This window comes from Carassius auratus, chromosome 15 (genome assembly GCF_003368295.1).
Source record: "Carassius auratus strain Wakin chromosome 15, ASM336829v1, whole genome shotgun sequence".
NCBI lineage: Eukaryota > Metazoa > Chordata > Actinopteri > Cypriniformes > Cyprinidae > Carassius > Carassius auratus.
The window spans coordinates 12,750,596-12,778,307 of record NC_039257.1 but is presented as its reverse complement, the minus strand read 5'-3'; the positions used below and the strand labels follow the sequence as shown (position 1 = coordinate 12,778,307).

The window sequence follows — 27,712 nt, the reverse complement described above, 5'->3', positions numbered from 1 at the left end:
ATTCCTCATGCATTTGAATATTGAATCATGCAGTGAAAAAATGCACACATGCACTAGTCACCCTCCTAGACTTCTTTACAGAGGCCTAATGTTTGCGTGCTAGTGTAGGTGTGTTTTGATTAATTTTTGCAATATACTTGACAATGTCAAATCGCACATTGTTAAAACCCCAATTAACATATTATATTATATACATAGCTGTAAATATATATATATAGCTGTTTCAGGGTGCAAAGAATCCTAATTTAACCTTCCCAGAGTTGGCTCCTGTTCATTCAAAGTTTCCTTAGATCATAAAATGTGTGAACATACTGTATGTACGGTAGATGGGAGAGATTCCACACGTTCATCAGTTTAAAACCCAAAGGTGTTGCTAATGTTAAACAATAGCAGCACATCTGGGTCATGTATTTGTAGCTTCAAGCTTTATTTAGCACACATTCCACAAAAGAGAGTTTCCTCTGGGTTCTGCAGCAGTATAGGGCTCTTGATTAGGCGACTGCCCTCTCTAGGTTAAACCGTGGAGCTTTAGGTCAGGCCCTGGCAGGATGCCTGTGTTTTTGCTTTGTCTTTGCGAGGATCCAGAGCTGGGCCACTGTACACCTTTCATGCCAATCTGGGGTAGCCAAACAGCCTCCCATAAAAATCAGGAAACTGCAAAGGTCTTGTTTGCTTTTACAAGCCCCTCTTTGCAGTCAAACAGAATGACCATGTTTTGTCAGATGACCCGAGCTCTCTACTTTTCGACCTTAATCATATCAGGGCTTACAATGTGTCCCGGCCGAGCGGCACGCCGCCCCTCAAGACACTCACCGTATGTCAGGGAATTCCCGTACCAGGACGCCAACTTCCATTTGGATGGAGGGAGTGTCTTCCAAAAGAATGATCTCAGATAAGTGAGGAATAGCACTGTCGAGCCATGAGGCGGAGGATTCCTGGATGGGGACGAACAAAGATAACATCAGATCAGTCACCAGATCAATCTTCATACGCAGCGACAGGAACGTACAGATGAACGTTAAGATTAAACACGACTGCCCGGTACTAAAGACGCTTTCCAAAAATACATTATACAATGACTTCTGACAGATAGCCAAAGATCACAGCGCCCAAATTACTCCAAAGACTATTTTTACCCTCGTCCCTGGAAAAACAAAAACCTAGAGGATTAAGTATAGGAGCACATGTTGTTCCAATTGAGGGTAAATATCTGAATGCCCATTACACCAAGGCAGTTCTTCCTGACTCTCGGTTTGACCTTAAAGGCAAGTCATGACTTCAAAGACCCAGGCCAGGACATTCTTCCATAAACAATGGCATCCTGTTGTCCACCGAGGTGACAAACAGATGTTTTAACTGAAGCAAGGGGCGGACGCTGCACAGGGGAAAGGAGCGTTTGGGTGGGTCACAGAGATGCCCTTTGGAGCCAAAGCCCTGTTTGTCCGTCTGCCCCCATGCCTACTCCAGAAGAACCCATTCTTCAGAATCTCTTATGTTTGGAAATTTGTAGGCTAGAGATGGTGTTTAATTGATTAAAACATACTCCGAATCTAGCTCAAAACAGGACGTGACATTTTGGGAATCTGGGAATAAGGATTTAATAAGAAAAATGCCATACTAATAAAAATAAAATGAGGTTACACTTTATTTTATGGTGTCTTTGTTACCAGTAATGCATTACAATTTTGGGTTACTCTATGAAAAACTACCTTATTGAGTTAGGTTTTATGAAAAGTAACGCAAGTTACTTTCGCATTACTTTTTGTCACCTGGTCTTGGCTTGCTTATATATTTTTTAATAACGAAAGTTTTATTTTTGGCACTTTTTCACATCACAAGTGAAGCCTCAGACTGAAGGAAGAACTCCGTCTCTGTACCTCACTCCCGATTTCTTCCAACACAGGGACAGGAGAGATGTTAGTGAATAAATGGGAAAACATAAGAACTTATTTAGAAAAATTAATTTAGATATTTAATTTAAATATTTAATTGTACATTTATTAATGCATTACTTTACTAGTTAAATATATATAATGTGTAACAATGAAACCATAAAATAAAGTGTTACCTAAAATGATTTGAAAAAAAGAAAGAAAAAAAAAACAATCTTAGAACTGTAATTGTGGTTTTCTGTTTCCCATTTAATGCCATAAACATGAAACAAGTTGACAACCACGTATGTTACTCGAACATGGAAAATGTTGACGTTACTGGATATTTAGGAATAACTGCAAGAAAAAAAGTTCTAGCATGCTTTATAGTTATATCATAACTAATATCATATATCTTGCTGACAACAGGGTTATTGTTAACTAAAACTAAACAAAACTTAGAACTTAGTTAGGTTTATGTAGAAGAACTAAAATTACTAACTGGAAATTAGTTCAAATCTAACGCTAAAACTGAAATAAAAATATATTAAACCTAAAAGGTAATTAAAAAAGCACATAACAAAACTAAAATCTAAACTAAAATTAAACAAAATCTGAAAATACAAAAAATACAAAAAAATTTAATATCTGAAATATTAATATAAATATAAAAACTGACTTTTTTATTTATTTAACAGAACAGGTGTGCGTTTAAAAAAAGGAAAAAAAAGTTCTGTGGTAACCAACCGTTATCAATGCTATCGATGCTTTCAGAAAAAGCCCCCCGTGTTAGCAGGAGAAATCTTTGTGACTTACCAGCTCATTGAAGAGTGTTTTTAGGTGCTTTCCTTCATCACGAAGGCGTCCAGCCATCCTCTTCCTCATTTTGAGCGATGTGCAGATGATTCTTCCCCTCATGATGGCCCGCACATATTCGGTCATCACACGCCGGTGCACCTCCCCAACCAGGACCTAAGAGAACAGATCAATCTTATTTGAAACAGATCAATCTTATTTCACCCTGAAGTGCTTTATATTGGGATAATGACTGGTTGACATTATATAATGGTACATTATCCATGGCTAAATCGACAATTAGACATACAGTTGATTTGAGCTGAAATAGTTTTATGTAAAAAGAAAAGGATGAGAGATCTATATAGGTTTAAAGCAGTAATCGTGCAAAAATATTTGTGATGAACCAATACAATACAATTCTTTATAATTAAAGAATCAAAGCATACTTGACAAAGCATTGAAACACGTTTTTAAGAGTCATTTATGATAAATTTGCAGATTGAGGGAAGAAATCATCTTAGTTTACCTCATAAGGTGGATTGTCCATCCTGCGAAACTTCTTAAAGTGCTCTTTTATGAGCGCCTCGATTTGCTCATAAGGCTCAGTGTTGCTCAGCCATTTTCGTTTAATCAGCTTATCAAATAAGGGCTATGTGAAATGAGACAGAACGATCTTGATTAGAAATGACATACACAGTACACTCTGGAATGTACTATATTTGCCTTCACCAGGATGTTAGTGCTTTCATATTTAGAGTCAAGAGAGTGCGGCTAACTTCCTGTTTGAGTCCCTTCTTGGTAAAAAAGGATGCAGCGAAACTATGTGGCCCATGAGAGCTGGTAATGCCAGTCTCTACAGCAGACACTGAATACTGTTCGGCGTCAGGCCAGAAACATCTAATTCACTAGTGTTTTTCACATAGTGCTGTTATTTTAGTGTCTGAGAGCCAGGGTAGCGGTGCAAAACAACATCCTTGAGAACAGCCCATAGGGGAAATGCTGATAAGATATTCTTTATATTCTTGGACAGGGACGCATGATAAACATAAGGTATTGAAAAATATGCGTGCGTGCATGTCTATGTGAGGAAGTGTGGGGTGATCTGTGGCAGCCTCACCCTGATATGTTCAAAAAGTCTGTCGTTCAGCACTCGCACACTCAAGCTGACTATCCTGTCCAGAGCTGTGTTGGCTCTACGAATCGAGTCCTCGCTGGTCAAGGGGTCACACTGGCCACAACGCTCCACAAAGCTCCTAAACACAGCAGTTTATATTATAAAAACACTAGAATAATTAAAAAAAATATATAATGGAAATAAAGGATTTTGAGGAAGCCTACCTGAATGTTGGACAGCAGTTGACAAGAGCGATGGTTTTAGCGATGTAACCGTCTTCATTTATCTCACAGTTGTTTACGAGCATCTCATGAAACATCTCCACCTTTCTCTGAAAACTGCAGCAAAAACAATGCATTTAAGAATGGCATGTAGTTAGTATGACACATTATCTAACTGAAGAATGAACATTTATTTATCTAACAAATAAAATAAATTTTTAGTCATTGCTAGCCAATCATGGGTTATAATTTGGGCTTCTAACTTGGAACCCCATATAAAGCCTATTACATAGTAAAACAGTAAGTTTGTGAACTATTATGCCTAATAAAAAAGGAATATATTTAAAATACATTTATTTCATACTAAGTATAGTTGAAATATATTAACATATTTACTTAAATATCGATAGAGATTTTAATGAGATCTATAATATGGGTTAATATTTGTGCACACTGGATATTTCTTAATATTAAGCCTAAAAAGTGTTTTAATGTCTTTAAATGCAAGATATTTCAAGTGTACATTAAGATTATATGCCATAGCTCCACTTTAGCATGATCAAATTTACTTTGGTGTATCTTTAGTTGGACTTCTGCACAATTAAACTGCAAAATACGTTTTTCCAATTTAGCACACTTTAAGTATACCAGTATAATATACCAAATTTTAAACTGCAGGTTATTTTTTTTTAAAGTACATACACATGTAACTGTATTTTTAAAATACTTGAAATAGATGTATATTACAATTAAAAATCTATTAGAATATGTGTTGAATGTTGTTTATTCTTTTGATGGCAAAGCAGAATTTTCGGCATCATTAGTCCAGTCTTCAGTGTCACATGATCCTTCAGAAATCCTTCTAATGTGCTGATCTGCTCTTTAAGAAACATTTTCTAATACTTTCAATGTTGAAAACTAAATATTTGCTACTAAATGCAAAAATTTTGTCTCAACTGTAATATTTTTCTATGATTAATATAAAGTTCAATATGTATTTGAAATAAAAACAATAATTTGTAACACTCTAGAATTATTTAGTGCCACTTTTGATCAAGTTAATGCATCTGGCTGAATAAAAGTATTAATTTCTGACTCCAAACATTTGAATGGCATATTTCAAGTGTCACTTTCCCACCTGTACAGGAAATCTGCCAATCCGTTGAGACTGCATTGAGCAACACGTGAACCCAAATCGCTGTTTACGGCTGCAGATCTCTCAAGGTCTTCTTTTAGCCTCTATAATCAAATATATAAGAAATATGTTATTTACACACCAGCAAAAACTAAGTGAATTCAAATCTGTTACAAAACTCTTGAAACATCTTGCTCAATGCTACGTCACTCACCAAACAAAAGAACTATTTTCTGATTTCCATAATATCAATCATGACCACTAGGGTGCAATACATAGCCTGCAAAAACAATGTGCTGTAATGGAAACAAGCTCACAATGGGAAATGTTTGTTTATTTTGCTTCCAGCTAGGAGACGATTTACTTGTTACACGGAGGTGGATGGATGCCATTCGGCAGGTCTTACATTTTGTTCCAACAACAGACCCAGTGTCTAAAACCTGCTGCAAATACTGCAGACGGCCAGGAACAGTGGGCCATTATGCACAAAATCAATACTGAGAAAATGTATTAAAGAAACGTGATATCACATGCTCTGACCCCATTCGCAAGCACAATGTCCTGTTTTATAGAAATGAGCATAAATGGTCCCTGTGCTGACCTGAATAACAGTGTGAGCCAGAGGTAACTGATACTCCTCGACGTTCAGGGTGTCCAGCCATCTCTTTTCCTCCTCCTCCAAAACCTGAGACAGCTCATTGGTCACTTTCCCCTGGAAAACACAACATTTCAACACGCTGGTTATAAGCGTCCTTGCTGTGAGAGGGGACGGCAATATTGGGGCCAGTATTGGGTATAAACGAAACCACAGCATCCATAAAGAAGCAATGCAACCCATATTCAAGACATAAATTTTTAGACCAATGTCACTATTTTAGAGATGGGCTTAAGGATTATTAAAAGACCGTACATTGATGCTGCTTAATGAGAGAAGGAGAAAGATATGTTGTCAAACTGACTCCTATTGTGTAGTGCTCATTGTAGACAGGAAAACCGCGCGTTGACCCTGAAATGCCGTACTCTAATTGACCGCGCAGGTTGCAATGACCAGCCATCTCTTTAAATGGACAGGATGTGCCGTTTTTTCAAGATACACTGAAAATGCTAGAAGATACTTGGGTGACGAAGACTGGGAATTTGGGTTCTTACCCTGACTGAGTTGAGGCAGTCAAGCTGGAGTTTTTCCACCGTCTCGGCCGGCAGCAGTGGGCCGAGCTGCGAGAGGTTAATGGGTGTTGTTATGGTGACTGTTCCAAGGACATCTCTGCAGCAACAACAGGAAGAGCAAATCACAAACTGAGTCTGGACTTCACTCATAAGGAAACATTGAATTATGAAGGAACAGGAATGGGAAGGTACATGAGTGGCTTTCACCTCACTCATATCAACCAGAAGCTATTTATAACAATCTGTTTTAGGTTTGCTGTTGCTGTATGTGGCTTGACAACTGAATACAGCCAGTAATACTTCACAATACAAACTACAAAACAGGTTATCGCTACTGTACATTGCCACCAGGATATACTTTTTTTTGGTTGGTTGGATAAAAACAAAAAACATGGAATCTCTTATTCTCACAAGAGCTGCATTTGATCAAAATTATGAAATATTATTACAATTTGAAATAACTCTTTTCTATTTAAATGCATTTTAAAATGTAATATATTCCTCTGATGCAACGCTGACTTATTCCAGCCTTCAGCGTCACATGATCATTCAGAAATGATTCTAATACGCTGATTTGATGCTCAAGAAACATTTCTTGCCATTATCAGCATTGAAAACAGCTGCTTAATATTTTTGGAAAACTGTTATACATGTTTTTAGGAGTCTTTGATGAATATAAAATTCAAAAGAACATTTATAAGAAATAGAAATCTTTCGGAATGGTATAAATGTCCTTACTGTCACTTCAGATCAGTGTAATGCATCCTTGTTGAATAAAGTATTAATTTCCTTAAAAAATACATATTGACACCAAACCTTTACTCTAAATGAAACAAAATTGTCTGTAAAAATCTGTTCAGTCTTTTTAACTTCACTTCAACACTGACCTGAAGATTGAGATATTTTGTATAGTTTTCCTCCCAAATTTAAACATGACAAAAAAACCATAAAACATATCCATATGAATAAATAGGCTAAATCAAAGTCTTCTGAAGTAATATCGCAGGTTTATACGAAGATCCACCTGAAATTGAGTTGCCAATCACAAATCTTTAACTCTCAAATTTAATTTATGTACATACTAAATTCAAATGTGTGGTTTTACTGAGACGAAACTGTATCAATGGGTCAAACCTGACACGTAATATTTGAATATGTCTTTAGAAGGGACCACTTTTAAAGTACTTTCTGGAACTTGAAAGCTCTTGTTGTCACTCTTTGGTTTCTTTGTATTCACAGTGTTTTGAGGGAGCGATCCTAGTCAAACTGCTGGTGTTTACCTTTTGTAAATGTTGTAGAGCCAGTCTAGCAACGAGTATATATCAGTGATCTGCAGATCCCCATTAGTGATAGACTGGAGACGACGGGTAACAGCCTGATGGTAGCTCTGTGTGTACACTTGGAAGGAGTCATATTCCACGGGATAAACAGACACCACGTTACGCCGAGCCGCTCCGAGGTCCTCCACCATACGCACTCTTAGTTTATCCAGGTAGGCCGCGAGCTCGCCCGCCCGTGCTTCTGCATGCTGGGGTAAGTTTGCATCAGCCAACTCGACCACCGCTTCCCTCCAGCGCTTCTTGAACTCCCTCGGCCGCGGGCCTCCTGGAGCGGCTCCTTCACTCTGAGCCCAGTCCCGATCGGCTTGCTCCTCCTGCTGGAGCACCTGCACCACCAGGCCCAGGTTGGGTCCGGCGGTGGGGCTACGCAGAGACTCCCTCACCACGTCCCACAGCTCTTTCTGCAGGGCCTCGTACAGCAGCTCCACATCTTTGGCTTTGCGCCGACTGCTGTCTTTGCTGCTGGGGCTGCTGAAATCCTCCGTCCCCCCTGCCGTCGGGGATTCGGCCTCCCTACACTCCTGCTCCAGCTCCAGAATGTGAGTGTCGGCCAAAAACAAGTCTCTCTTCGTCACCAACTGCAGGATCTCCAATACTGACAAAACAGAGATAAAGAGTTCATGCAATAGACACACAGCAGAGACTGAATACTTCTTTCAGTAATTTTTTTGTCTTTCTTATGTTGTTACAAACAGTTCACTGATATATTTCCATGGAACTCATAAAAAATGATTTGTAAAAGTATCTATAAAGAATATAAAAACAGTTATAAAGTACAAAAAAATAAAGGTTGCCCTTTATCTGAAAACACTTGTGGATTTAATTATTATATTATATTATATAACAAATAACTCTATAAATATTATTAATAAACAGCATAACAGTATATCATATGGGTCTATTTAGATTTTTTTTATTAATATATATGTTCCAAGTTAAAAAAGGAACATTAAATATAGATTTAGTGACATGAAAAAAATATAATTACATTTTTAATCACAATTACAGCACAAAATTCATGATTGTGATTCGTGACAGGCCTAGCCATAGGCCATATTTGATTTGAGAGCTGCAGGGAAGATGGAAATAATGACAAAATAATGATAAATAAAACATTTTTTGGGGCCAACACTTCATTTAATCTCTCAGTAGCCTCATATTTATGTAACCAATACACCTGAAATGAGCAAATTTAACTTTAAAAACTAATTTAACTACTTTTAGAGAACCTGATAGCTACACAATCAGAGCAGACACTTGAAGGAGGATTTACTTCAGACATTGTTTTGGAGGAACAACACTGATTTGCATTTATGCTTTGATATCCAAAGAAGTTTTGGAAATGTTCTCATCATAATGTTTCACTTACAACGCAGCACATGGTGCTATTACTACTTATATAGTCTGAACATTCAATTTATGATTTATTGTATGTAAATTAGTTATTTCTAATGCAGTATTTCTTAACCAGGGAGTCGGGACCCACTAGGGTGCCTCATCAAACTGCCATTAAAACAAGACAAAACAACTAAAAATCAACCCAATAGACATTTTCATAATGCGTATATGTATTTCTAAATATGCCAAGCTCTTAAATATTTTATTGGGAAGAAATTGTGAGTTAAAAAATAAATAAATTCATTGTCCAGTAAACCATGAAAACATGAAAAACCATAGATCAGTCGAATATAGTTGTGGACAATGTGGGTCTGAGAACAACTGGTGAATAAAAATGAATATGGGAACATTATTTTGGCCAGTCAATAAAGTTCTTCAGAATTCCCCCATTTGTAGATTTCACGCCATTAAAACCTAAAACATAAATGCAATATATCTTCCAGATGGTCAAAAGGACTGCCAATGCACTCGGCTGGCTATAGTCTATGATGATCTCACTTGTGTTTCTTACATGTAGCAGCACTTTTTGACATTCCAAAGAAATCTTTGATGTAGCAGACGGGCTCTCACTGAGGTCAGCGCTCACACCCATCCTTCATCATTTCCAGTCCTTTCCTTTGGGATGAACACATTTACTTGGGCTAACAAATTGGTCGGATTACTAGCGATAGATTTTGGCAAGCTTCAAGTATTCAATCATTAATTTCATACATATTACATATTACATCAGTCTATAATATATGATGTATATACACTGGTGACTGAAAGTTTGGAATAATGAAGTATTTGTTAAAAAACATAGTAAAACCAGTTATTTTGTGAAATATTATTGCAATATAAAATAGCCGTTTTCTATTTCACTATATTTTTCAAAATGTAAATTATTCCTGTGTCATATGACTCTGTCATATGATTCTTCAATTCTTATATGCTCATTTGGAGCTCAAGAAACATTTATTATTTTTTTCAACACTGAAAACAGATTTTTTTGCTTAATATTTTGAGTAAAACGTGATACACTACAGGGTAGGTAAAAAAAAATTCAGCATTGCTATCACAGGAATAAATAAAATTTTTTATAAATTAAAATAGGATTAAAATAACAGCTGTTCAAAACTTTTTTACAATTTTTCACAATATTTGTTTTACTGTATTTCTTTTACAAATAAAGGTGCACATAAATGAACGTCTTTAAAAACATTTAAATCTCTTGATTATTCCAAACTTTTGACCTCCAATGCATATCATTTTAATAAATGATACATATATAATGTACTTCTACTCTTCTGTTCATTTCTTTTAGACCATTTTCAAGATGTATCTGCCACGAATCAGCTGTGCAATAATTGTCCCCTCTGTTGAGTTCTTCCTCAGAACACTGAATGGACCGTAAGGGGCTCATTGCGGTGCTGAGTTGCCCATTTATTTCCTGTGACTTCCTGACCTTTTCTTAGAGGGAAGGATGCGGGGGTGTTTGGTTGGCGCCTGACTCATCTGTCCCTATCCCTATCGAGGATGGACTGTCCTGTAATGCCTCGACAGACCCCACACCCTTCTCAAGCGTCCCGTATAATAACAGCCCGAGTGTGCCAGTCCATCGGAAGGAGATCTAAATATAAAACACAATACCGCCAGGGTTATCGCTAACACAGACGGGGGACGAGGTGGAAAAATTAATGTGCTCCCTGTTAAAAATTCACTTCCTCTGCAACTCATTCACGTGAAAATTCCTCCACCCAAGAAAAACATGTCACTGTATCATCTCATTGACTTTGAGACCCGACTGCTGACGTTCATACCTGAAGGGAGAAAAGGTCAACCCTGCAAGCTTCGGTCTGAGAGGAAGAATTTCAAATTCGTCTCCCTTCTAACTGATGAATGAGAATTTGAACACTATTGACCATGCCCCACAGGAACTTGAATAGGAATTGGAATAACAGGAATTGGTTTTTACTGAATTGCAGTTCAGAGAAACTCAACAGGTAATTGCATTCCGGGTAATAAACTGTCTACACTAGTACAGATATCTATCTGTTTGCATGCCTCAAAACCCTTACATTTTAAGACTTTTTCAAACATTTTAGTTGTAAAATAAGGTTGTGTGTGTGTTACAATATATATGCTTATAAACACTTGTGCATTGCAACTGATATACCATTCAGAAAGTCAGTACGATTTGTTTCAAAGAAATGTTTCTATTTCAAATAAATGCTTTTCTTTTGAATTTAACAGTCATCAAAGACTGTATTAAAATGTACCATGGTTTTTACAAAATATGAAGCACCTCAACTATTTTCAACACTGAAAATTATATGAAATGTTGTCTGCACATCAAATCCTATTAAATGCCTATTAAAATGAAGGATCATGTGACACTGAAGACTGGAGTAATTGCTGCTGAAAATAAAGCTTTGCCATCACAGGAATAAGTTACATTTTAGGATATAATATAGTAGAAAAAGTTATTTTAAACTGTAACAATATTTAACAATAATATAATATATATACAGTACAGACCAAAAGTTTGGAAACATTACTATTTTTAATGTGTTTGAAAGAATTTTCTTCTGCTCATCAAGCCTGTATTTTCTTTCAAAAACATAAAAATAGTAATGTTTCCAATGTTTGTACTGTATATATATATATATGTATGTATGTATGTATGTATGTATGTATGTATATATATATATATATATTTTTTTTTTTTTTTTTTTTTTTTTGTAAAAACACACTAAAAACTACATGGCTTTCAACATCTGGACCATTGCGTTTCCTATATTAAAGGCTATCATTCTAAACAAATGCATATATAAGTATATATATCTATATGCGTTTGTTAAGAATGATAGCCTCTAATATAGGAAACGCAATGGTCCAGATGTTGAAAGCCATGTACTAGTTTAAATGTGTTTTATCCCACAGTCATTAAAATGCGGACCTTTGCCAGTAACTCGCTGAGCTGTGGAGAGGACAACACTAGTTCTTTGTTTCCACAGTCTCACGCACTAAATTCATGGTGTGGAACATGCTTGATTTAAGCATGGACATGCCACCACCCTTTCTTAATGGAAACCACAGGGACTAAACTGTTGCCTTTTAAGGGCACGCATGGCACATATGCTACACATATATCCCAACCACAACTTCCAAAAGGACATAACACTGTTTGCTTTTGGCTGAGGATTTAAAAGGTGGAGGCTGATAAGCAACTCGACCCAAAAAATCTGACTAAGCAAGATATCCGCTAACATAGGTCCAACACACCTGCACAACCAACACCTCTCAGCAGGACCAATCAGCCATAACAAGGAAAAGATTAGCCTGGATTCTAGGAATGTAGCAGAACATGATCTGTTCTTTGTCGTGCCACAGGTTCAGGACCATTTTCCATTAACCCTCTGTGTTTCAGAGTCAAAATCACCCACCTATCAAGTCGGATCAGGAGAAAACCAAAGAACTTGAGAAATGGCAGCTCACATAAACTCCCGTTCTCATTTATTCACTTCCCCTATTTAATGCTCAGCATGTGCAGAGTAGACATATTTTCCCCAGAAGTGAAATATTTAATAAGTGGAGGATGATTGTATTTCCTGCCTCTGCCTTAGCAGCGCAGATGGGTCGAACGATACTGAGCCCGTCCTTTAGGAATTCCACATGCTAAAATTTTGTTTCAATGTCCAGGCCCAGTGAGGCTTCCAAGCGACAACTGGGCTCGCCTGCCACTGGAGACCTTTAGGTCAGGATTTAAAGTGATCACATGAGCCCCTCTCAGGACAGAACGGTCCCACTCCTTCCATAATTTATTTGGACATGGCCAACGTCAACAGAACAATCCTAAATTGGACCATTTGGAAAACGCGAACTCCACCTTACCCTAAGCACTACCCTGCTCTCACTTAATGCTTGTTGGTTTATTTGACATGCATGAACAAATCCTCCTTCCAAATGTTGGACAATAGCTGGATAAGGTGGAAGTGTTGGCTATTCATTTCACAAGTGACTCTGCCAGTTGGCATGCAGGAATATTTGCTATCATAAACGGGAACGCATTGATTGCAAACATTCCACTCAGATACTGATTCCATGGCGGCCATGACAGAATGGTTCACAGCTGTAGTTATGGCTTATGGTTAGAGGTTACGGCTCGTAATTTGGCGAGGTCTGGAAATCATTCACTAGTATGAGGGGTAAACGCCCTTCTATATGGCTTCTTTATCAATTTAGTCATGTCATCTTACACTCTGCCTATCCCAAAGACAACTAAATGGTTTCAGACCTGAGTGATACCAGCCATCTGAATGCAACGTAGACCTTGCTCTCTGAACTCACAGCAAAGCAACAGTGAGGTTTAGTTGCAACATGTTTTGTGTTCCAAGAACAATTGTTGCAACATCATGGAAAGGATAGTATTATTGTAAAAAAAACCCCCAAAAAACACAAATTTATTTGGTATTAAAATTATTAGGGATGCCTTCGACTAAAGATTTTATGGTTGACTAGTAGTCATTAATTTTAAGCATTAGTCGACTAATTGCAATTATTTAAATAATTAAAATAGCCTAATAAGCACTCAAGCACATGCTCAAGCTTGGCACAGTACACCGGCAGAAGTAATGATCATGATTGTGTTAGTGAAAAACAGTAAGGACACAATTTTTATAATTTGATAAACTAGCGCTTTCTTTTTTCTTAGTTTAAGAGGTGAACTCCGCGACACCGCAGTAGTGATGCACCTTGTTTCATACTGATTACATAATCTGAGAAAATTTGTTTTCCACTTTAATTGGTTCATTTGAAAGTAGACATTTCACTCTCTGTAGATATATTTGTAATGTCTATAAGGCAAAGATATAAACAGAGTTTCGCTCTCAAGTTCACAGAGACGACAAAAAGTGTATCCGGTTTGCCTTCTTTATTTTACAAAAGTGCATTTTGTTGTTATTGCGAGCGCACACAAATAAACTTAGAGTCTTATCAGATTTGAAAGATGTATTACACTTATCTAAATGACCAAAAATGACAGAATATTAAGAGGAAGTGAGAGCATGCGGTGCCTTAGTTTATATAAATAAGATCAATTATAAGTTATTATATATATTATAGTCTAAAATTGTTTAAAAAAATGGCACAGGAAGTAATGGCATTGAGAATGTTTTGACAACTCCTACTCAAGTGAAATCTGATCTGGTTTAGCAGAAGTTGACAATTTACAGTTGAAACACCTCCATGAACAGAATTCACGTTCTGTTCTTTGCTCCATTTTCTTGATCTTCTTGGATGTGCAGTGACCGAGGCATGTGTGCCCTTACACATTATCTGAAGCATTACTTTTACATTTCATCTTTCCTATGCCCCCATATGTTCAAATGCATCGTTTGTGAAGATGTTTGATAACATTCTTCAAAAAAGGCTCTCTGTGAATTAAATAATTAAAGATTTGATTATCATTCACTCAGGAATGTGGGACCACTTGAGAACAGCTGGGTGGATGGAGCAATGCTTTCTTTTGTCACAACACTTATGCATGCAAAATAAATGGGAAGAAGGACTTTATTTTTGCTCATACGCAACAACTTTTCTTGAATACTTAGGAAACCACAAAAACAGACTAAACTGAGAAAAAAAGTGTTCATCATTGGCATCTGATCAGTGTGTGAACAAAAATGCTCTTCACCCAAATAACAGATAAATCAAAAAGTGTCTGGTGGTCTCTTCAGCTGAGAGTTGCTAACTTGGAAATCCACATGACTGTTGCGGGAGGTCACCAGAAGATTTCCCGTCAACATAATGTGGCTAAATACACAAATAAAAAATGATTTTTTGCTGTGTCAGCTGGGAAATGCAAAGCAGCAAGAGACACCAACACTGTCCCCCCTGCTGAAACAAAGCAAAGACATGACCAAACATGACACTGTGGGGCACATTCAGTTCCCTTTTGCGCAGATTCCTCTTTTATCATGTTCCATGCAGCATTAACACCAGGAGAAAAGATTGATGGTTTAAATTTGACAGCCCCCTATAGCCCGTATGGTGAAAACAGCAGAAAATTCTTGAAAATCAGCTAAAATGCATGCCACCCTGACAGGCATCTTCCCTGATCTTTCTGCAAAATTTAGTTCCAACTCTAATCAAACACACATGAACCTGTTAATCAGAGTCTTGCTTAAAATGATTGTGTTATTATGTAAGAGCAGGGCTGAAACTAAATTATATAAAGTTGAGCACACAATGAACTCTGTTGACTGTTAAACAAATGCATAAGCAACCGCTAATACTTGTAGAAATGTTTGCAAAACAGTCCAGGCCTGTGACGATAGCAACTACTGCTAACTCGATGTTCCCGATCTTGCCCTTCACATCCTTTATGCCAATATTCTTTAAGCAATAGACCCTGCAAGTTGTTGCTGGTTTTGAACCTTATCTCTCCTTGTCTTGCAGTAAAAAGCCTGAAACCCGAGCATGCAATCATGTGCAAATTCCTGTCTTGCATGTACCATGCTCATGCAGAATAAGCTTAACAATCAAGCTCTGGTAGAGTACAGTTGTGGTCAAAAGTTAAGAAACAAAAGCATTAAAGACTGTACATTGATAGTTTAATTAATTAGCAGATAATTCAATGTTTAATGCCATCACAGTCTATTAAGATTGTTTGTATACTATATACTAAATACTTACACTTACATAAACAATTACAAAACAACTGTTATAAATAGTGTTTACTTATTTTTATGTACCCTGTGAGGAATGTGAGTCTATGAGTTGCTGAATGGTTACTCTACAAATGCACAGCTAATATTCAATTAACTGTTTACCTGAAAGTGGCTCCCTGGGTTTGACCTCAGGCACCTCCTCCACCGGCTCCTCCTCGGGCCCCTGAGATGAATGGTCCTGCATGGACTCCCTCTTCATCTTGCCCTTGCCCACCATCTTCAGGAAGGAGAGTCGGCGACTGGTGGAGTCAGCATCCGTTTCTGAGCACAGGTCACCATTGGTCAAGCTATCCTTGCACTTTCCCGCCATTCTATAGAAGAAGAAAGTTGATGAGGAGAAGCATGTTGAGTGTGGGGAAGTGGGGGAAGTCGTGGCCTAGTGGTTAGAGAGTTTGGCTTCTAACCCAAAGGTTGTGGGTTTGAGTCTCAGGCTGGCAATATCACAACTGAGGTGCCCTTGAGCAAGCCACCGAACTCCCAACTGCTCCCTGTGAGCTGCAGCATAAATGGCTGACCACTGCTCCGGGTGTGAGTTTAACTTATGGGTTAAATGCAGAACACACCTTTTTTATGACATATCCTCAAAAAGGCCAAGTACTGGACTGCATTTATGAAGTTTAATGTAATTACCTCATTAATCAACAGTTAAGGAATCATTAAGAGGAAACGAAAGCCATCATACCGTAGCAAGCTCCCTTCTGAGCTCCGTCGGCCCTTCTTCTTCCTCTGCATGGGTGAGGCTGAACCTATAGAGCCCTGTGGGGAGGGGGCGTCCTTTCCCTTGCTCCTGCTAGACATGCGTAAGTTCTTGCCCAGTTTTCCTAGCGTCTTGAGAGGAGAGACCCCTTTCATGCGTTCCAGGGTGCCTTTGATGGATCCTCCCTTCCCTGATCCTCCACGCCGCACCTCATTAGCCTCATTTTCATCCTCCTCATCCTCAAACGGGTTTCTGTCCCGGGGCACATGCCCATCCAGAAGTGAGCCTCCGTTGCTTCTGGGCCAGTCCTCGTCAGAGCCAGGCTCCTCAAATGGATTGAGGTTAAGACTCATTTTTCTGAGAATGTACTCACTACGTGTAGTCGACAAGTCCACGCTAAACCTGCCTCCCTTCAGCCGAGACGGGAGGTTCTTAAGGACAGGCATGGTTTCGCTGGGAGGATATATGCTGGAAGAGAGATAAAAAAATTAAAGGAATATATTTCAACATCACCACTACCAGTAACAACTGAGTAATGAATTAGAGATGCATTCTGACTCTGTTTATACACACAGGAAATTACTGCCACATGGGCCAGTACAAAGGCATTCATCCATGATGCTGCTATTACCTTCTTTTATTTTTTTTATGAAAATGTTCCTTCAACTTCAACAACAACTTGTGAAACAGTTTCAATAGTGTCTGATATGTAGTGTGGGTAAATGACATATCATCTATTCATTTATTTAAAGTTTTTTGGCACATTTACTTAATACTTAAGTATGGCTTCACATTAATTGGAATATATATATACTTCTGTTCAAAAGTTTGGGATAACAATAAAAAAAATTAATTAATTAATTAATAATTAATTAATTAAAAATAATGAGAGGTTATTGTGACTTTTTATCTCAAAATTGCATGTTATAAACTCAAAATTCTGACTTAGTTTTCTCAGGATTGCAAGATATAAACACGCAAATGCAAGAAAAAAAAAACTTCTGACTTCATGACAAGCAATTGAAAGCTATAGTCAGAATTGTGAAATATAAACTTGTCATTTATATATCATAATTCTGACTTTACAACCAGCAACTGCGAGTATATATGATGCAATTCTGAAAAAAAAAAGTAAGAATTGCGAGATGTAAACAGAATTGTGAGATAAAAAGTCACAAATAACTTTTTTTATTTTTTGGCGGAAACAGGCTTCTTTGATATCAATACTTCTTTATTAAGCAGGAGTACAAAAAAAAAAAAAAGATCAGTAAAGACAAATGTTTTTATTAAGTTAACTCTCCATTCATCAAAAAAGTATCATGGTTTCTACAAAAATATTCAGCAGATATTAATATTAAGCAGAATTATTTTTCTAATAGAAAAACGAATTCCAATAGAAAACTTATTATAAAACTAATTATAAAAATATAATTTACATTATAATATTTAAGTGTATTACTATTTTTACTGTATTTTTGATTAAATAAATGCAGCCTTGTTGAGCATAAGACTCTTCTTATTTGTTCTTTTCTTTGATGAATGACACATGTACCGCACTCAGCCCCATTTAATTTTACTGACGCACATCTACTCAATATCAACATAACATCAGCATAGCAAACAGCATTACACAACAGAGATATCTGATCTGACAGTTTTCTGTGAAGGTGTACTTATTTTATGATGGGTAGAATCAGAAGCACACCCTTTGGTTAATCTTGAAGAGAACCTTTGATGTCGGCTCTGCCTACATTGCCAGTGTAATAAAATATTTGTTAAACTCAATTGGAAGTAAAATAAAACATACAGCCTTAAGAATAAGAACAAACTTATTCTGGCTATAGGACAAGCAACCCAAACTTATATCTGACACGACTCACACAGTGTTATGCCTGAACATATGAAATCTTGTGTTAATAAACAAAAGGAGGCTTCAACTTGATGAACCGAGTCTATTTCAAGAAAACATGTTTGCCTCTTCTTAAAGGCTTCTTGGCTAGAATAGCCCCCTTGGATATTTATGGCTATTAGAGGAACAGCGCTGAATCACTTCCGGTTTACTAATTTGTGTATGCGTGTGTGTGTATACAAGGGGGCCGATACTTAATGAATGATTAACTTTGGGTTAACAGCCGTCTACCTGGCTTCCTCACGATAAAAACTACTTTCTGCCATTTAAAAAAAAAAAAAAAAAAAAAATTATATTACGACATGTTTCTGAGATCAAAATCATCTTCCATACAGAAGCTTGGAGACCAATTTAAGTGTGTAACAGCGAACAAGCTTTAAATTCCTAGAGAGGGTCTATTGTTTGTGGCTTCCTACCTCTTTTAAATAATTATGTCTGCATGACTTTTCCATATGGGTCACCTACCATTCAGGGCTTATTATTTCATGATCATTTACACTGGAAGACCTGTGCATGCATGAACATAATGAAAGTGGCTGACAAGATACTTCACAGAAAATCGGTGGGGAAACAACATTGACAAGTTTCACTGAATGCACAGAAAAGCACAGAAACCTGTTTTACAGAAGAGAGAAAGTCTTAACGATTTGGAACGAAATAAGGTTGGTGATGATGAGAGGCGTTTAATTTTTAACCTGACTTCATCAGTAGGATTTAATTATTAGACAAGAAGGAAATTTACATAGCAAATGGAGTGAATGAGAAATAGAACATAAGTTACACAGCTGCTTAACCACAGTGTTCATTTATGTTTAAACTGTTTAACAGGGGATTAACAAATTAAGTTAATGAGTTAATAAGAAAAGATGAGACAGAAATGTCTCACAGCAATTGAAATTCCACTGGAAATCATCTTCTCTCTAAACATTCCCACTGAAATTCCAGCTCTAATTATAAACGGTACACTGGAGCCAATATGGAACGTCGGGTTAGATCACTGGGTGAGATATAAAAGCCATTCTACCGCTTTCCCAGACCAACTCCTCTTCCTGTCTCATACAGGTAGGGGACAAAAGGGACAGGTCCCCTGCAGTACAGCCAATGGCAGTGGCATTCTCTAATAAGTGGATAACTGGATAAATCAGACAAGTAATCTATATCTCACTGTAAAAATAGGTTGTTAATTTGTCATCTGTGTATTATGGGAGGGCATAATAGTGCCTGTATATTTTTACAACAGACAAAGACAAAATATTAAATATAAAATACTGCAATGAACATTAACTAAATAGAAACTGTAACACAAAACTCTCTAAAGTAGATTACAGCTAACAAAAAAATAAGCAAATTTTACTGGCTAAAGTCATCAATTAGATAGTATTTTACAGTAAAATTATATATAATGTGATATTAAAAGGGTAATTCACCACTTGACTGACAAGGGTTTAAATAAAAGTCTATGTATATGCAGTAGAAACATGATTTTCTTTAAAATCAGTGTTAAAATAAAAGCGAGAAACAGAGAGAAGGGGCTGTGGTGAAAAAGGTAGGAAAACTTCAATGCCCATAATGCATTGGGCTTCATCAGCCTAACCAGGAGCAGGGATACAAAAAATGCAGCAGAAGTATGAGCTGTGGTTTTCACAAAAACTCTAAAGCTGTATTAAAAAAAAACATTTTCAGCTGGATGGCATGTTTGGAGACTTCTCCAGACGGAAGAATAATACACATGTTTGATTTTCTTTTACTACAGACACTGTAATAATGCTGGTTAAAAATGGTTAAATTCAAGCTTTAAGCTTTTTTTAGTTTCTCACTGTATGTGGTAAAGTAACAGTTGGCCAATTATGGGGTTTTTACTGTTGCATTTTGTCCTGGAAAACTATATTCTTGTTTGTACTTTTTGGTTAGTGTCAAATATGGTTTCTGGAGGATGCCAAAATACCAAACTCTTGTGAAATCTAAGATGCATAAACTTAGCCTCACTCTGTTCTCACCATAATCCTCCTCATCTGGATCTACCATGACAAAATAATGCGGAACCACTGCAGTGCCAATACGGTTCAAAGTCTACAGCCATCCTGTCTCTTAGCAGGGATGGGCAGTGAGTTACACTCCAACAGAGGGAGGACTGCTCTTAATATGTGACAGACAGAGGCATTACTTCTGTTGTAGCTTTGGGTTTCAGGCTCTGCTTGAAGGAAAAGCACTGGAATGTTGGAGAGAGCCAAAGACAGCCTCCCAATGACTTTCCCCAAGGTGAAGTTTCAATGCTCCTGAATTTATAGAGTAATGCAAGCATCAGTGTTGGGGCTAGTTACTCAAAAAAGTAATATATTACATATTACATATTACTCTCAAAAATAGTAATGCCTTACTTTACTTTATTACTCCCTGGAGAAAGTAACTAGTTATATTACTAGTTATATTACTAGTTACATCTTTTTTTCTTAATTACTCTATGATTGCCTGAGATGCATCAGATGGAGGGAGAACATACAGAGGAGGAGTGTTCTTTAGGGTCTTTATCAGTGGCGGCTCCTGCCAATTCTCTCAGGGGGGGGGCAAATGTTTGCTCTATTAATGAGGATAGGTCACCCATTCAATTGATAAATTAACGGGTAGTTAAAGATGTAAAGGGAACCGAACTACTGTAGTATTAATTAAAAATAAACTGACATTAGGAATCAATCTCTTGCACTCCTTATTTTTCTATATCCGTGTTAACACTATTCAGCAGCATATGAAGACTAACACCAGGATGTGGTTTTTCCAAAAAATACTTTTTACTTTTCGATTTCAGTTTAATAAGAAATAATTGAAGTCACATAAATCACTGTTTACACAACTCACTTATATTACTGCTCGTCAGTACACCTGTTCTCTAATCAGCGGTTAATTCCATCAGGTGCGTGATTTCACATAGAGCAGCTGTTACTACACAGAGCCGTTATTAACTGAGAAGATGCGCAAATCCACGTTCATTTTCAGCGTTTATTGGCACGGTTGTATGAATATATGGTTCACGCACCTGATGGAATAAACCGCTTTAGAGAACCGGCTTTACTGAGATGCGCATTAACGAGCGGCCGATCGTGATCGGAGCACTCCTACAAAATAATTACTGAATCTCCACCCGTCGAAACTAGCTTTCTGTTGCTGGGAACCTTCCTCTGAAAAAGAGCTTGCCGTTGTTGACGCTTCCATTTTTCCCCATCTGTCTGAGCGTGCCGCTCTGCTGCCGGCTGTCGACCAATCAGTGATGGTAAATGATACCTCGTGCTAAACCCAGACCAATCACTGTTCCATTCACGCCCTCCTCCCCTTCCCTTCTGTTCTCTGTGTTGTGTGCCTTGTGTGTGATGAAGGTGCTACTGGCAAATGTAACGCAAGTAACTAGCTTGGGAAAACTGTAATAATATTACCATTTTCAGACGAGTAATGCCTTACACTACTAGTTACTGAAAAAAGTAATATTATTACAGTAACGCGTTACTTTGTAACGCGTTACACCCAACACTGGCAAGCATGTGATCTCAAACAGGTCCAGTCAAATTTAGAGAACAGATTATAATTGTTTTAATTGAGGAAAAAAAAGATATGGTTGAATTTAAGAAATTTATCGTGCAATGTTACTATTATAGACAGACAGACAGACAGACAGACAGACAGACAGACAGACAGACAGATAGATAGATAGATAGATAGATAGATAGATAGATAGATAGATAGATAGATAGATAGATAGATAGATAGATAGATAGATAGATAGATAGATAGATAGATAGATCGGTTTGCGTGTCACTGAAGCTGTAAAAGTTATTGAGGATGAAAGTGTTAAAAGGGTCCCTCATGTCATCATTCATCACCACTATATTACAGATTAAACAAACACAGCATTTTATGGCTACCACAAGGTCAGGTTACTTGTTTTGACGTAACCAACAGCAAATCTTAGTCGTCCATCTTGACATTGGAGTATGCCCTGCTATAAAGTCTTTAGCTTTTCCAGGACATATTATCTTTCTCATGGGGGTAAATCTTTAACTGTACACCCGGAGAACAATGCTAGATGACCTTATGAGATCTGCTGTGAATGAGGATGGAATCTTTTCTTTTAAATGGGAAGGATAAAACATTTTTCTTAATAAGCAGGAAGAGAAAAGTATTAAGTCAGCTAATTTAGAAATCAGTCTAACCAATTTTTTTTTTTTTTTTTTTTTTTTTTGCATTGTCATGTGACGAGGTTGCAAAAAAGATTTGTAAATGAAGATTACATTGAAGGCCAGAGAGGACAGTACTAACTGCTGACACTGTACTCAGATTAGTTCATATGAGATGTATTAGTTTCCCTAAAAATAAAAAATAAAAAAACCAACAACAATTAACTCGAACAGCTAAGTTAAAAAAAGAAAATATTAGATTTTGTAAGACATATAAAAGCGTCACGCCCCCTTTCCCCCTTTAATTATCTTATTTTGTAAAGAAATATTCAACATAGTAATAAAATACCCTAATATTTCATTCATTTGACACAGTTCTGATCAAATACAGCGTTCTCTCAGTATTACAGAAGTTAAAGTCAGAGTTTAACATGATTACAAAATACACGAGAGCTAGTTAAACTCTGCCAGTTCTGTTAAATGTAGCACTTTATAATAACAAAGGAGAAAAAAAAAAACTTACAGAGTCCATGTCGAACGGTCTTCACGTCGGGAACCAGAAGTAAAAACATTTGAATGAAATAATGAGATATTAATTCAAACGGAGGAACGTCACCTACGCCAGCAGCGTAAACACACGCACAGTTCAGAGCGAGTGATAAATGGAGCTGCGCTTCCAGGACTTTTACTTTTTATTCGTGGGCTGGACTAAGAGAAAACGCACACTCAGCTGCACACACACTAGAGAGCAAGGAAAATAAAAATAAAAATAAAATAAAATAAAATAAAATAAAATAAAATAAAATAAAATAAAATAAAATAAAATAAAATAAAATAAAATAAAATCCATTTATATTTAAATTAAATTATTAAACGTCAAATTATTAATTAAAAACACTTTAGGAACATATTTTTTATTAATTAAAATTTTGTGGCTATTATTGTTATTATTATTGTTGTTGTTTTAAAGAAAATTTAAGAACATTCAAAAGACGCCTTCAGGCTCTCCAAAAAGTTTTCACCAGTGTTTGCCTCAAGTATGTCTTCATTTTTATGTTGTCATTGTTTTAGTTTGTGTGTTTGTGTGAGTGTGTTTAATTGTTGGAAAACAGTATTTTGGCATTCAGGATATCCTTAATTAAAAAAAAAAAAAGTTCCTTAAATGGATTTGTGGTTTATTTAATGGGCCACCGGCCATTAAAATCGATCTGTGACCTCACAACTCTTGAATCCCACATACCCCACCTCCCCAATTAACATTATTATATTTCACAAAACAACCAGGCAGTACACGTGCCAAGGGGAAGTCAGACAAATGCGTACAGTTTTGTCTGAACAATAGAAACGGCCCTGGAGTGCGTCACGGAGTGCACATAGCAATTGAACAAGGCCTGGATAAAAGAAACTAAGCATGTTGGAGGAGTTTGAGCTTAAGCATCTTGGCAGCCCATATAAGTACTGTATTATGAAATCTGTTTCCTTTAACAATATGACAAACAGTACAGAAAAGCTTATTCGCTGATGCATAAACAAAGGATTGCCATGTCACGCCTCCCATGAACCTCAGGGACGTTCGTAGAGGTCAAAAACTTGGCATGGCTATTTAACTCGTATTTCTTTATTTTACAAAACAAGAGTGCTGACCAGTTGGTCCGATCAAATCAGGAGAATCACAATATTGTACTTTCATACTGCACAAAGGTCAGAGTTTCGAGCCTTTTTCTTCTTTTTTTGTTTTTGCAGCTCTCACTTATCTGCCGGACGCACTTTCTCATGTCCACCTTGACCTCTCTGCTAATCCATTATGAGATAAATGCTATATTTTCTAGTTGAAACCAAACAAGGACATCACATACTTGTTCCTGTTGATTGTCAGGGGGCAAAAAGCGCATCAGGAAACTACAGTTGGCGCCACATCTAAGACCAGCACTGAATAAAGAGGGACTGTATAAAGAGAAGCTGCAAACTAGGGTGAAATCTGGGCTTGGGGGACAGGAAATAGTCCCGCATAACATTAACTTTGTCATTGTTATGTGTGTTTCAAAAATGGCCCATGTTTTATTTGACCCGCTTTAGCAACATTTTGTGTTTTTTAGATGGACTTTTGTAAAATAATGTCTCTGTACAGTTATGTCACTTGATGCATTTTCAAGAATGATCACTTTACAAGGAATTCTCTTTCCAAAATATAAAGGCAAACTATAAAGACCCATATAAAATAAAATAATTATAAAAATGGGTAAAATATTTATTTATGTATTTATTATTGTATTATAAAATATGTATTCATAAAATATAATTTACAAAGACCCATATATACTGGTAAAAATACAATTATTATAAATATGTGTCAAATATTATGTGTAAAACATTTACTTTCTATTATTTGTTCTATTATTTGCTTGTTTGTTTATAAAGTAGCACATGATGAAGATTAATTTATTTACAACATAATTTATAAAGACAAATATATACTGGTAAAAATACAATTATTATAAATATGTGTGAAATATTATGTGTCAAATATTTACTTTCTATTATTTGTTATTTATTCTATTATTTATCTGCTATTATTTTATATCTATATTATTTCTTTATTAACACATAAAATATATTTGTTATATAATAAAAAATAATATATCTATTAAAATAATAATTCAATTATGTCATTTTTTTTACCCATCATTAAAAGTACATGCATATTTATTTTATTTATTTTTGAAGCTGTATATTTGTATATTATTTAAAAAATAATTTTGAATTATAATAATTATTAGTGTTAAAATTGCATAATTTACATTATTTTAAAATCTACAAAACTTGTGTATTTAAATGAAACATACATACTGTACATGTTTATTTATTTATTTAAATAATTATTAATAGTAAAATATATGTAAAAATATAATAACTCTATAATTTACACTATTTTAAAATGTGTTTAAATAAGTATGTTACAACTGTTTATGAAATGTCTGTTCATCACATGATTGTACAGTCATTACTGTCATTACAGTAAAACACATCATTCTTGGTTTCTCTCCCAAAGTGGTATGCTTATATCCCTGTTTTTTTCACCACTATTATGCAACATCTTGCTGGCACCTGAGTGAAGGGTCAGCAGGGGACGGTCCAATCACAGCCTGCCTGCATCCTGCACTGGTGCTCCATACAGACCAGAGGAAAAGCCCTCTGCATCTGTGCTGAGAGAAGGGCTCTCTGTCATTCCACTAGAACAGCAGCCCTGACCACAGCGAGCAATCAGCCGCAGCCTTACTGACACACTCCAGCGAGGTGCATGCCAGCAGAGGAACAGGGGTTATCCTTTATAGGGCCTGTTTTAGCTGGTAGCATCCTCGTCCCGTTTCGCTGGAGTGTGGGCATCTGTAAGCGGGAATGGACTGGATGGACGTCACAAGTGTAACCTTTTACATGCAGGTCAGGTTAAAATCTAATTTAAGAGGTTTGTGGGGGATGATATCATTCAGCATTTGAAGAAAGATTGATTATGGCATGTCTTTGTCCATCCCAGGCACGTTATCGCTGTACATGTGTTTTCTGTCATCCGCATGGTCCGTTTACTCTTGGCACAAGTGCTGTTTTCACTCACATGCACACGCTCAGAAAAAGGCAAAAAAGCTGTCGCTAGGGCATTATCCATTAAGTAGGTAAATGTTATATATAAGTACCTTTTGAAATGGACAGCTTTTGTACGTTTTTGAGTCTGTTTAATACTCTATGCATTCATGACTTATTTTGATGGAATATACTACATTTTGCTGCAACATGTAAAAAAAAAAAAAAACGTCTGTTTTTAAAACAAAAATAGAAAGGATGTTCACTGGAACTAATTACCCAACCAGCCTGTCATGGTCTGTTCTGATGGAATAAATAAACAAATAAATAAACAAATTATATATTACCATTTTAATTAAGATTATGTAATATAACTCAATTTAAATAATGTTAAGACTGTTAAGCAGCTCTGGAAGTTTTCTGATGTCCCCTAGTGGGCCCCGGCCCCCTACTGAGAACCACCGTTCTATGGCATATTCATTTGTGAAAAAAAAAAAAAATAATTACCTCAAAAGAGAACACAAAATGAATACATTTTAATGTTTGATTTCAATTATTTGCGTGGTTGTTTTATAACATTTCTAGTATCAGTTGGACAACCACCTTACAGTATGTTCAAAGTCAAATCTGAATTGAAACGTGAAAACCAGCTGATTACAAAGTCTTCTATACTTTTATTTCTGTCTGCTGTTTTGAGACGAGATGTCCAGAGAAAGTGATTTCTCAAAACTCGGTACCCGACACATTGTTAACATAATAACATGGACCATGCTAAATAAATCAAGATGTATTCAGTCATATTCCACATTTATAAAGCTTTTCAGTTTTGTTGGAGTGTATTAATACAAGAAGTGAAGGCTGAAGTATATTTGGCATTCATGTATATCACTGGCACTAAGACCTACACAACATCACTCAGTTCACCATAACATCAGATTAACCCTCTTCACCAAGAGAAACAGCTGAACCCCATCACATTAAACGAGCCTCCACTTCTCATTCCAGCAATTTCGAACCTAAGAAAAGTCAGAAATCCCTGTCAGACCAGAAAAACGTTCCTCTTACCTTGTTTGGCAGTGAAGCGATGGTAAATCCCTAAACGTCTCAGAGCAGGGACATCCCAGAGGTTTGGTATCTGTATATATGTTTGTGTCTTAATTTGTCACTGTCAGAGTCCAACTCAGAGAGTAACTAACTCTACATGTGCTGTCGTCCAACTGAAAGCACGTCTGAAGCCCCGGACTAGCTATAGTCACTTCCTGAGTTGTTTGGGAGTGCAAAAGACGATGCTTTTTCCTCAGGAAGCCGGCCATCCCCTTTCCTCTGAGCTTCCCCACCACCTCTTGGGCCTCTGGGATCATGGGCACTATGACTCCACTAATTGCTCTGGGAATACAGTATTTTTTCTTTTTTTTTTTTCTTTATTGACCGGCATGGATATGTGTGCTTATGACTAACATGGTTGGTCATCATTGGTGTGTGACGTGAGGGAAGAGGATCCGAGTGTGTAGGAGTCCACTGTCCTGCTTGGCTTTTGTCTGAAGCGTGTTTGTTGATGCTAAGCGTCCTAGCACATCTGAAGGTGTTTTCCCAACTGTGGGTTGAAATAAGCA

At 36.7% G+C, this 27,712-nt stretch overlaps 1 protein-coding gene across 2 annotated transcripts in view; it reads right to left on the bottom strand.

Moving 5' to 3' along the window:
- The window catches only part of LOC113115143 (tumor necrosis factor alpha-induced protein 2-like), a 29,718-nt gene extending 2,267 nt beyond the window's left edge, over positions 1–27,451 (bottom strand). Inside the window, exons 1-12 of one of the 2 annotated variants that reach the window (XM_026282461.1) lie at positions 27,165–27,451; positions 16,437–16,919; positions 15,857–16,065; positions 7,587–8,241; positions 6,289–6,403; positions 5,741–5,851; positions 5,143–5,243; positions 4,008–4,121; positions 3,787–3,922; positions 3,196–3,318; positions 2,688–2,843; positions 814–935 (exon numbers count right to left, since the gene is read on the bottom strand). In XM_026282461.1, coding sequence (XP_026138246.1) covers positions 814–935; positions 2,688–2,843; positions 3,196–3,318; positions 3,787–3,922; positions 4,008–4,121; positions 5,143–5,243; positions 5,741–5,851; positions 6,289–6,403; positions 7,587–8,241; positions 15,857–16,065; positions 16,437–16,897 — 2,303 coding nt within the window. In that variant the 5' untranslated portion in view covers positions 16,898–16,919; positions 27,165–27,451. Of the gene's footprint in view, positions 1–813; positions 936–2,687; positions 2,844–3,195; positions 3,319–3,786; positions 3,923–4,007; positions 4,122–5,142; positions 5,244–5,740; positions 5,852–6,288; positions 6,404–7,586; positions 8,242–15,856; positions 16,066–16,436; positions 16,920–23,046; positions 23,186–27,164 lie in introns of those variants that run through there. The other variant, XM_026282460.1, reaches the window with a different exon arrangement.
- Between the last annotated feature and the right edge of the window lie 261 nt (positions 27,452–27,712).